Here is a 9,665-nt window from a genome sequence, read left to right on the forward strand (position 1 = left end):
TTATTTTACTTTCCTATTTATTGCCTAGTTATGTAGCCCAGGCTGGCCTCGGACTTGAAGCAATCACCCTGCCTTAGCCCATCACGCTGGGCTATTCAAACGTTTTCATTTACGAGGAAGGAGGGACAGGTTTTTTTGTTTTTTTTGTTTGTTTGTTTGTTTGTTTTTTGTTTTTTTTGTTTTTTTGTTTTTGTTTTTTTTTTTCTTTTTTGCTTTTTAACGTCAGTAGAGAGGGAGCTCTGTCTCCCAAGGATATTTGGAACAGAAGACTCCAATCTCTCATCCACTTGTCACTCCAGAAAACCGATCCTTTTGTTGCACTTTCCTCTTTGTCTGTGGGTCTGCTTTCCCTCGTAAAGATCCAACAACTAAAGTCTGAGTGCTGGTCCCAGGCTTCATCCCCGTATGCTGTCTGCAGAATGGGTACTAAAAGCATGGCCAGCTGCTTAGCATTTTTGTTTGTTTGTTTGTTTGTTTAGTGGTGTTCGGTGAGCACTCAGGAGGCAGGGCCAGGAAGATGGAGGAACATGAGACTAGCTAGCCTGGTCTATACAGTCCTAGACCGGCCAGCATTACAAAGTGAGTAAAGACATTTGTTACCCATCCCGGAATCCCCAGGACCCATAGGATGGAAGGAGGGCTCCTGAATTCCACATGCATACCCTATCATTTGTTCGCTTTCTTCCCCTTGCTGTTTAAAAACACATACATGTAATAAGGACCTGGACATGTAGCTCAGGGTACAGGGTTTCACCAAGGTGCCCTCATTCAACCCCTATGACCTCATGAATTGGGCATGGTGGTGTACCAATACTCAGGAGGTAGAGGCAAAAAGGGCAAGGTCTTTCTCACCTTACTGACCATGAGACCCCATCCGTGTGCTGCTTAGTTTGACCAAAGCCAGAGTCACCTGAAAACCTTAACTGAAAAAATGCTGTCATATTGCCCTGTAGGCAAATCTGTGGGGGATATTTTCTTGGTTGATGAGTGATGTGGGAGGAGGGCCCAGCCCACTGTGGGCAAGACCACCCTTGGGAAGGTGCTTCTGGGTTGTATGGGAAAAAGGAAACTGGGCTTCAGTTCCTGCTTCCAACACCTACCTTGGCTTTTCTTGGTGATGGACTGTGATCTATCGCAAGATGAAATAAACCCGATACTCCCCAAGTTGTTTTGATTGTAGTGCTCACCATGGCAGTAGAAAGCAAACTAGGACACCTGGTCTAGATGAAAGAACTGCCAAACGCTTTCAGGACAGTTGTGGTGCATTCTGGTTCCTGTTGGCTTTTTCCCTCTAGATCACTGAGAGCAATGGATGGTTTCAAGAACACCTGGGATGGATTTCCAGAATCCACATTGTAGGCCTGTGTCTGCTCCACCACAGGCCAGGTCGCTTGGGACTGGTGCTGGGCTGAAGGGAAGCTGCTCTGGGGTGGGAAAGTGAGTTCTGAGATGTGAGAGCTCATTCTGGGGTCCCATCATGGGGATGATTATCCTTAGGTTGGCAGAGGCAGTCTTGGTGGTGGGTGTGGCTGGGAGCACAGAGAGGTCTTCTACTGGATATTGGGCTCTGTAGGCCAAGGCCTTCTTAATGGCTCCCCACAGCGTACCTTGATGAAAAGTCAGTCCATGGTTCTAAACAGTTTATTGCCATGGCAGAAAGCAGGTGCATAAAACTGTAGCCCACTTCTTAGGGTGAGCCTGAGGTTAAATACCTTTCGCAGGGAGGAGTGTCTGGGAAAGGAAGCTTATTGGCTAAGCCCTACAGCTTCTAGGTACCTCATTAGCATGGAGAACTGTTTTGAGGCTAGGTGACCATAGGACATGATTCTTTTGTGTGAGAAGCGTGACACTTGTTCCAGGCCAAGAATCTGGCAGGGAGCTGGGAGTCGCCTAAGCCTCAGGTGTGTGCCCACCGAGTCTCCGAGTCTCCGGGTCTCCACCTGCTCTACCTGACCAGACTTCATGGCTGGTGTTCCCCCTCCCCCCCCCCCCCCCCCCCGGGGCTCGGGACCGAACCCAGGACCTTTCGATTCCTAGGTAAGCGCTCTACCACTGAGCCAAATCCCCAACCCCTGGTGTGGTTTTACATACACCACATGGCCGCTCACAAGGTCTGTAATTCCTCTCCCAGCAGATCTGATGCTCTCTTCTGGTCTCCAGGCACAAATATGGTGTGCAGAAATACATGCAGACAAAATTTTCATACATATAAATTTAAAACATTAATTTTTCAATATTTGCTCTTCCTTTTGTGAGGTCTTGGGTAATTTTGTAAAAAATCTAAAAAATTATATTTTGGTGACTGGGGTGGCTCAGCAGACTACTTTAAAAACTTGGGACTTGGGATGGCAGACAGGCTGGACCAAAGGCTTCAGTACCAGGTGTTTCATGGTGCTACAGGAGACCCAGTTCTCAATGAGATGTGAGCAAGAGCTGGCCATTGGCAGAGCTGAGTGTATTGTGGGATGGAGTAGTTATCCCTGGCCTGTTTGGGAAGAGATACCAAAAGGAGATTGTGCTAGATGTAAGAAAAAACTTTATTTCCATATGGTGTTGGGGTAGGGTGTAGGACATGCAGGGATACACGGTCCCCACCTTATAGCTGCTGGGATGGCCTGAAGATGTAGAGAAAGTGTGTCTTTCGGATGGGCACCTTGGCGTGTTGGGGCACATGGACCCCTTCCTCAAGGTTGTCCTCATGGGCGCCTCCTCGGAGCCCATCCCGGATGGCCTGCATGCGGTGCCGCTTTTCTGTGAGCCAGCGGTTTCCGTCCTGGACATCTGGCTGGGTCCTCCGTCTTGGCATCTTCATAATCCAGAAAGCCACCCGCCGGGGCTCTGGGTGCAAACTGTCGGTGGCCTTCTGCACGGGCACCAGGGCCTCTTTCGCCTCCACTTTGGGCACCTGGAAATGAGGCACAGGGAGGTCCTCAGATGCCACACAGCACATCCAGGATGTTTAGGCCATCCTCAGATGCCACACAGCACATCCAGGATGTTTAGGACATTCCATCTACATCTTGGCTCACTTAGTGCTTTTGGGTTAAAAATCCCCTTTTGGGTAGACAGTTCTGTTTTCTGTCTGGCCTGATGCATTCTTCGGTAATAAATTTATTATCTATTTAAGATTTTTTTATGTGCATTGGTGTTTTGCCTGCATGTAAGTTAATGTGAGGGTACCAGATCCCTGGAACTGGAGTTACAGACAGGTGCCATTTAGGTGCTGGGAACTGAACCTGGATCCTTTGGAAGAGCAGCCAGTGCTCTTAACTACTGAGCCATCTCTCCCGCACCCAGATTTGATTGTTTTTAAACTTCCGCCAATGCCTTAAAGATGATTTCATCATATGTTTCCCTGTGCGCGTCTGCGTGTTGGGTATGTGAGCCATTTGCATGCATTGGTGTCTGCAGAGGAACACCCCTGGCAAGTATCTCCCTGGCTCCAGTAATTCCAGTCTCGGGAAATCTGGTGCCCTCTTCTGGCCATTGTGTGCATCTGCACTCATGTGCTAACACATGTTTTAAAAATTAGAAAAAAAATTTTTTTTTAAAAGAAACCATTCACTGGGCAGTGGTGGTGCTTGCCTTTACTCCCAGCACTATGGAGCAGAGGCAGGAGGATCTCTGTGAGTTTGAGGCCAGCCAGAGTTAAACAGAAAAACCGCTATACTGGCTGGTTTTGTGTGTCAATTTGATACAAGCTGGAGTTACCACAGAGAAAGGAGCATCTCTTGAGGAAATGCCTCCATGAGATCCAGTTGTAAGCCATTTTCTCAATTAGTGATCAAGGGTGGGAGGGCCCCTTGTGGGTGGTACTATCCCTGGACTGGTGGTCTTGGGTTCTATAAGAAAGCAAGCTAAGCCAGAGGAAGCAAGCCAGTAACATCCCTCCATGGCCTCTGCATCAGCTCCTGCTTCCTGACCTGCTTGAGTTCCTGTCCTGACTTCCTTTGGTGATGAACAACAATGCGAAAGTGTAAGCTGAATAAACCCTTTCCTCCCCAACTTGCTTCTTGGTCATGAGGTTTTATGCAGGAATAGAAACCCTGACTAAGACATCTTGAAAAATAAAAACAAATGATAAATGTGTGTTGGTCCACATTTGGGATCCCTGCATTTGGGTGGTGGCACAGAAGTCTTGAGTCGCCCTAAGTCAAAAACCTTAAGTTATGCCAGGTATTGTGGCTCAGGCCTTTAAAGTCGGCACTCAGGAAGCAGAGGCAGGCAGATCTCAGAGTCGAAGGCCAGCATGGACTACAAAGCGAGCTCCAGGATAGCCAGGGCTACGTAGATAGATCCTGTCTCAAACCAAAGCAAACCAAAACACCCAAACCAAAGTAAGGCAAAACAAAAAACCTGATGTGTCACCAGGCTGCCTGGTGCCTATTCCATTAAATTCCTGGCTGCCTATGCCAAATTCCTGTTTTGAAATTACCCTGACCTCAGTTGGGCCTGATGGTTCAGGCCTGTTTTCCCAACTACCTGTGGGTTGAGGCGGGGCATTGAAGTTCAAAGCCAGTCTAAGCTACAGAGTGAGACCCTATCTCAAAAAGGGGTCTGCCAGTAAAGTACTTGTGCCCAACTATGAGAACTTGAGTCTGGTCACCAGCATTCAGGTAGTGGCCAGGAGATGTAGCACATGCTTGTAATGGCTACACTGGGGAGGCAGGGACTGGAGGATTCTGGGGGCTTGCTGGCCAGCCAGATTAACTGAAGATAAGCTTCAGATACAGTTTGAAACCCTGGCTCAAAAAATAAGCTAGAGGCCTGTAGACCTTCAATCTCAACACACAGGAGGCAGAGTCAGGGAGTTGGGGATCTCTGTGAGTCCAAGGTCAGCTAGGACTATATAGTAAGGTCCTGTTCTCAGAAAAAATAATGAATGGAGAGTTAATAAATAGGAGGATTTAGGAAGACAATACCTACTTGGCCATTCCTATGTGTACATGGGTTGTCACAGAAATCCCAAACAAAAACCAAACCCCCACTGAGATGGGACCCATACTTCTGAGATTGGTGGAGTTTTTGAATGCTAAGGTTTACAAAGCCATTAAGAGACCCAAAACTTTCTTGAATGACCAAAACACTTTCTGAAGTTTACAAGTAGACTGCTTATATTTGTTTTGACACAGGGTCCTCATAAGTCCTAGCTGGCCTGGCACTCGCTTTGTAGATCAGGTTGGTCTTGAACTCACAGAGATACTCTTGCCTTTTTTTTTTCTTTTTTCTTTTCTTTTTTTCGGAGCTGGGGACTGAACCCAGGGCCTTGCACTTGCTAGGCAAGCGCTCTACCACTGAACTAAACCCCCAACCCCTACTCTTGCCTTTTGCATAAAATCGTGGCAACCCTCAGCTTTTCAAGTACCCGTTGACCCATCCCTTTTGACACATCACACTGAGCCCCAGAATTTCAAGGATATACCATGTATGGAGTGTGAACTGGCTAATTCTAAATGCCAACTTGCCACAGCTTAGAATCACCTGAGAAGAAAGTCCGAATGTGGTATTAACTAGATCAAGATTGTTATGATGTAGGATGACCCAGCACATTGTGGGCAGAACCATCTAAGACAGGACAAAACAAGCAAATATGTTTTTTTTCTCTGTTTGCTCTTGAGAGTAGAAATGATGCCATGAGTTTCCCTAAGTGATGGGCTATAAACCTTTCCTTCCCTAAACGTTTTCGGCTAAAGTATTTTATTACAGAAGCAGAGAGGAAACTGGAACAGTATGGCACAGTGGACTTCCTCAGCTATAGAAAAATGCTGATTTCTTAACACCTGGGGGCAAGGGAGGTCCTTACCTTCCAGTCACCTTCTGGGTTCACTTCTGGCTCAATGGAAGCCACCACCTTCTCGGAGATGAGCACCTCCCCTGTCTGGTTGTCAGTCATCTGTGAGGGTTGCACAAGAGAGTCAGAACAAGCCCGCTTTCCTCCCTCACCTTCCCCTCTCCTATCGGGTAAAACAGCTTGATAGGTGGTGGGGAGAACTCAGGAAGGACTGCTCTGCGGATTACCTTGTCTATCTGTAGGTGGCTGGAGAGGGTATGGTTTCCCATTCTGTGCTCCTGGTTCTGTTCCTGATGGAAGTTCCTAGGAAGGTCTCGGAAGTCCATGGGGGAGGAGAAGAAGTTGTCCAGGTCTTGTAGCAGGTCATTCTAGGACCAGAGGGAAATGGTGTGCACACCTGCTGTCCTTCCACCATGATGCTGTCCATGCCAGTCCCATCCTTCTCCTTCAGTCCTCTGGTCCCCAGAGCCTCTAGTCACCAAATCCCCAGCTGTCTTTCTGTCCCAGTGCCTTTCTGTTCCTGCTCATCACCTGTCCTGGTTACCACCTCCCCTCCCCTTCCCTCTACCTCTCATCCCACACATACTAGGTAAGCCCTGAACCCCTTAACCATATCCTCAGCCTCCTGGTTTGGTGGCTTTACCTCTGAGCCACCCCAGCCACTATAACCCCAGCCCCTCTTTTTGATTTACTTTGCCTGGGTCTCACTATGTAGCTCTGCCTGACCTGGAACTCCATATGCAGAGCAAACTGGCCTCAAATTCAGACATTGCCCTGACTCTGCTCTCCCAAGTGCATGGGTTGCCAGACCTGCCTCTTGTTACATTTTGAAACAGGGTTTGAGGAAAGTTGCCTAGGCTGGCGTTGAACTTGTTTTTTTCTCCTGTTGGGATTTCATGTGAGCCTTGGCCACATCCAGGACCTTCTAGCTAGGGTGCCTGCCGGGCTTTCAGCCACAGACCCAGTTTCCCTTCCTATTTTGTGTTGTCATGTTCCCTGTCGGTCTGTTCAATCCACCACCTTATACTCCCAAATTCTCATGTATTCCTGGCTGGCCTCGAACTTCCTGTGTAGGGGAAGATGGCTTTGGACTCCTGTTCCTCCGTCCTCTACCTCCTGAGTGCCGGTTTAATTGTTGCAGGGCGTCAAGCTCAGGGCTTTGTACACGCTAGACTACCACTCTCCCATCTGAGACACATCTCCAGCTCTCTCTTTTCTGTTTGCTCCCTTTCTTACGTGTCTTCTGCCTGGTCCATCTCTCTGCCCCATCACTCACTTTTAGGAACAGTCGACTAAAGCTTTGAAGAAGACTCTGAAGGCCCAGAAATCCGGAGGAGTTCTGCTGAGAGTCGGCATCATGGATCGGTACAGCAGAGGCGCACACAAAGGCCAAGGGGAGCAGCAGCAACAGGACTCCCAGTCGACCCATTGCAGTTGTGTGGGAGGCTGTGACAAGGACAGTTTCAGATTCCACAATCACCTCTTGGCGGCCTCTTCCCAGGCTCCGCCCTCGATAAGGGTCCCGCCCCGCCCACCTGCCCCTCATCCCTAGGATTCTGTAGGCATTCTCTCCATTTTAGACTTCTCCTGTCCAGGTTTGGCCTCACTCAGATCCGGTTCCTCACCTTTGCCTACATTCGCGCCTTCTCCTGGACTGCAGCTCGGCCACCCGGCTCCGGACACCGCCGGATACGGGCAGTTAAAATCCAGTTCTGGTCTCGAGCCTGGGCAAATTACTGGAGCGTTCGTTCGTTGGGTGCCACCTCTCCGCGAGACTGGCCACGCCCCATTGTCTCACCACGCCCACCACCCACTGTCACCTAGAATCCTTACTACTCCACCATAATCCTCACTACTCCACCATCATGTTTCTGGCAAATCCACATCTGTATTGTTCATTAACCACGCCTCTTAAGCTAGACCTCCTCATGGAAGGCCACGCCCACATCTGGTGACCTTACTCACAAACCAGGCATTTATTTTACCTCATGCCTGAGAGTCACTCTTCTTTTTGGCAACAATGTCTTTTTTTTGGGGGGGGGGGGAGCTGAGGACCGAACCCAGGGCCTTGTGCTTGCTAGGCAAGCGCTCTACCACTGAGCTAAATCCCCAACCCCTCAACAATGTCTTTTAACACAGATTTTCCTCATTGGCCATGATCATCAAAGGGACACGCCCTCTTTCTTCCTGACCACACCTCCACCTGACCAATCTGAATTCTCCCTGATTTCTCTGGAACACAGAAGCTTGCCCCTTATGCCACAGCCACCTGTCTCCTTGCCTTTGCCCAGAGTTGATGACCTCATGGATAAACCTTCCCTTCATATCATGCCTCTACAACACCTCCATTTTTCACTTACTACTTCCCTTAAGTCAGACCACTAGGTCCTCTCTTGATCATGCTCCTATTCTATAACCTCGCTCCCACTTGATGATCTTAACCTCCAGCCTCTATTACCTAGACTTATCATTGGCCTCAGCCCCGGAACCTTCAGTCCTGCCTACTGTTCTCTGATTCCAACTCTCCCAAGGGAGTCAACCATCAATCACAGATGGCCACGCCCTTTAAACTAGAGCAATGCTCCACCCAGGTCACGCCTCTATTCCAGAACTACTCCGACCCCTGTTCACTCCATATCTGGGTCTAAGATCATTCATTTAATTTTATTTATTCAGGGTGCTTGCGCACAGGAGTGTCATGGCGCAGATGTGGAGGTCAGTGGTAACTTTCAAGAGCTGGTTCTCGCCGGCCACCGTGTGGGTCCTCAGGATCGAACTCAAGCTTGGCTGCCAGTGCCTTGAGCACTCCGCTATGTTGTTTACCCTCATTTATTGACTCTCCGAGCATTACTGTAGATGTTTCTCATTTTCCGGCTGATTTCATTTAAAAAGCCCAGTTACTTCCAAAAAAAAAAAAAAAAAAAAAAACCTAATTACAATCCTGTGATGTATTTTCCAAGAAATCCCAAATCCAAGCTTCCCCTTCTTTCAGACTCACTCACAGAGCCACTCTTGAACACAGCAGGTGCTTCTTTTTCCTCTTTTTCTCAGGTTTGTTTAAATTAGAAATAGGGTCTTAAGCATCATAGACTGGCCTTGAACTATGCACAGGAATATGACCTGTGTGTGTGTGTGTGCGTGCGTGTGCGCGCGCGCCCACATGCACGCACAGCAAGCAGGAGGTCAGATGGCAACTTTTAGGAGTCTGTTCTCCTTTCCACCGTGTGGGATCTGGACATTGAATTCAAGTTGTCAGGGTTGGCAGCAAGTACTTTTCTCTGAGCCATTTGTCCAGTCCATAGCTCTGTTTTCCTGCTTCCTTTCCTTCCTTTTTTGTTTTCTTTTTCTTGTTTTCTTTTTTTGAGATAAGATTACTCTGTGTAGCCCGGGCTGTCCTGGAACTCACTCTGTAGACGAGGCTGGCCTTGAACTCAGTGATCTGTCTGCCTCTGCTTCCTGAGCACTGAGATTAAAGGCCTGTGCGTGCCCCCGGCTGATTGTTTGGGGGCTTTTGTGTGTTTTCTCATAGAACGTTTGTATTTCAGTGTGCTGGTTAACTTTTTTTTTTTTTTTTTTGGTTATTGTTGTTTTTCTTGTTGTTAACGTGACACAGGCCAGAGTCATCTGGGAAGAGGGAAGCTCAATTTAGAAAATGTCCCTATCAGATTGGCCTCCAGGGCCTTGTGACCTAGGCAGCAAGAAACCTACTGGGCTGGACTCTCTGTGTTTCTGAAGGTCCATTGAAATGGCACCCATCCCGATAGAGACAGAGCCTGGGTGCCTGAGGGCAGAGTCTTGATTAATGATTGATGTCAGAGGACCCAGCTCCAGGTGGGTGGTTTCACCCCTGGGCCAGTGTTCTAGGTGTTGTAAG

At 48.4% G+C, this 9,665-nt stretch overlaps 1 protein-coding gene and 1 long non-coding RNA gene across 2 annotated transcripts; one reads left to right on the forward strand and one right to left on the reverse strand.

The window, feature by feature from the left end:
* The first annotated feature begins 64 nt into the window (after nucleotides 1–64).
* Nucleotides 65–1,979, forward strand: LOC134483103 (uncharacterized). The gene is made up of 2 exons (XR_010060020.1): nucleotides 65–579; nucleotides 1,296–1,979. It is a non-coding gene; the product is annotated as an uncharacterized LOC134483103 (long non-coding RNA).
* A 541-nt stretch (nucleotides 1,980–2,520) lies between these two features.
* On the reverse strand, nucleotides 2,521–7,770 carry Dkkl1 (dickkopf like acrosomal protein 1). The gene is made up of 5 exons (NM_001109145.1): nucleotides 7,417–7,770; nucleotides 7,068–7,237; nucleotides 6,019–6,159; nucleotides 5,804–5,893; nucleotides 2,521–2,905 (listed from the first exon to the last, which is right to left on the reverse strand). Exons 2-5 carry the CDS (start codon nucleotides 7,218–7,220, stop codon nucleotides 2,597–2,599), a joined length of 693 nt encoding a protein of 230 aa, NP_001102615.1. The 5' UTR covers nucleotides 7,221–7,237; nucleotides 7,417–7,770; the 3' UTR covers nucleotides 2,521–2,596.
* Nucleotides 7,771–9,665: the final 1,895 nt, after the last annotated feature.

This window comes from Rattus norvegicus, chromosome 1 (genome assembly GCF_036323735.1).
Source record: "Rattus norvegicus strain BN/NHsdMcwi chromosome 1, GRCr8, whole genome shotgun sequence".
NCBI classification, from domain to species: Eukaryota; Metazoa; Chordata; class Mammalia; order Rodentia; family Muridae; genus Rattus; species Rattus norvegicus.

Excerpts from the sequence above, each read along its gene's own strand:
- Dkkl1 (NM_001109145.1), bottom strand. The coding sequence starts at position 7,220 with ATGGGTCGACTGGGAGTCCTGTTGCTGCTGCTCCCCTTGGCCTTTGTG. Across the intron at positions 6,160-7,067 it reads TTAGTCGACTGTTCCTAAAA|AATGACCTGCTACAAGACCT; the intron begins GTGAGTGATGGG and ends CTCTGGTCCTAG. Across the intron at positions 2,906-5,803 it reads ACCCAGAAGGTGACTGGAAG|GTGCCCAAAGTGGAGGCGAA; the intron begins GTAAGGACCTCC and ends CCTCATTTCCAG.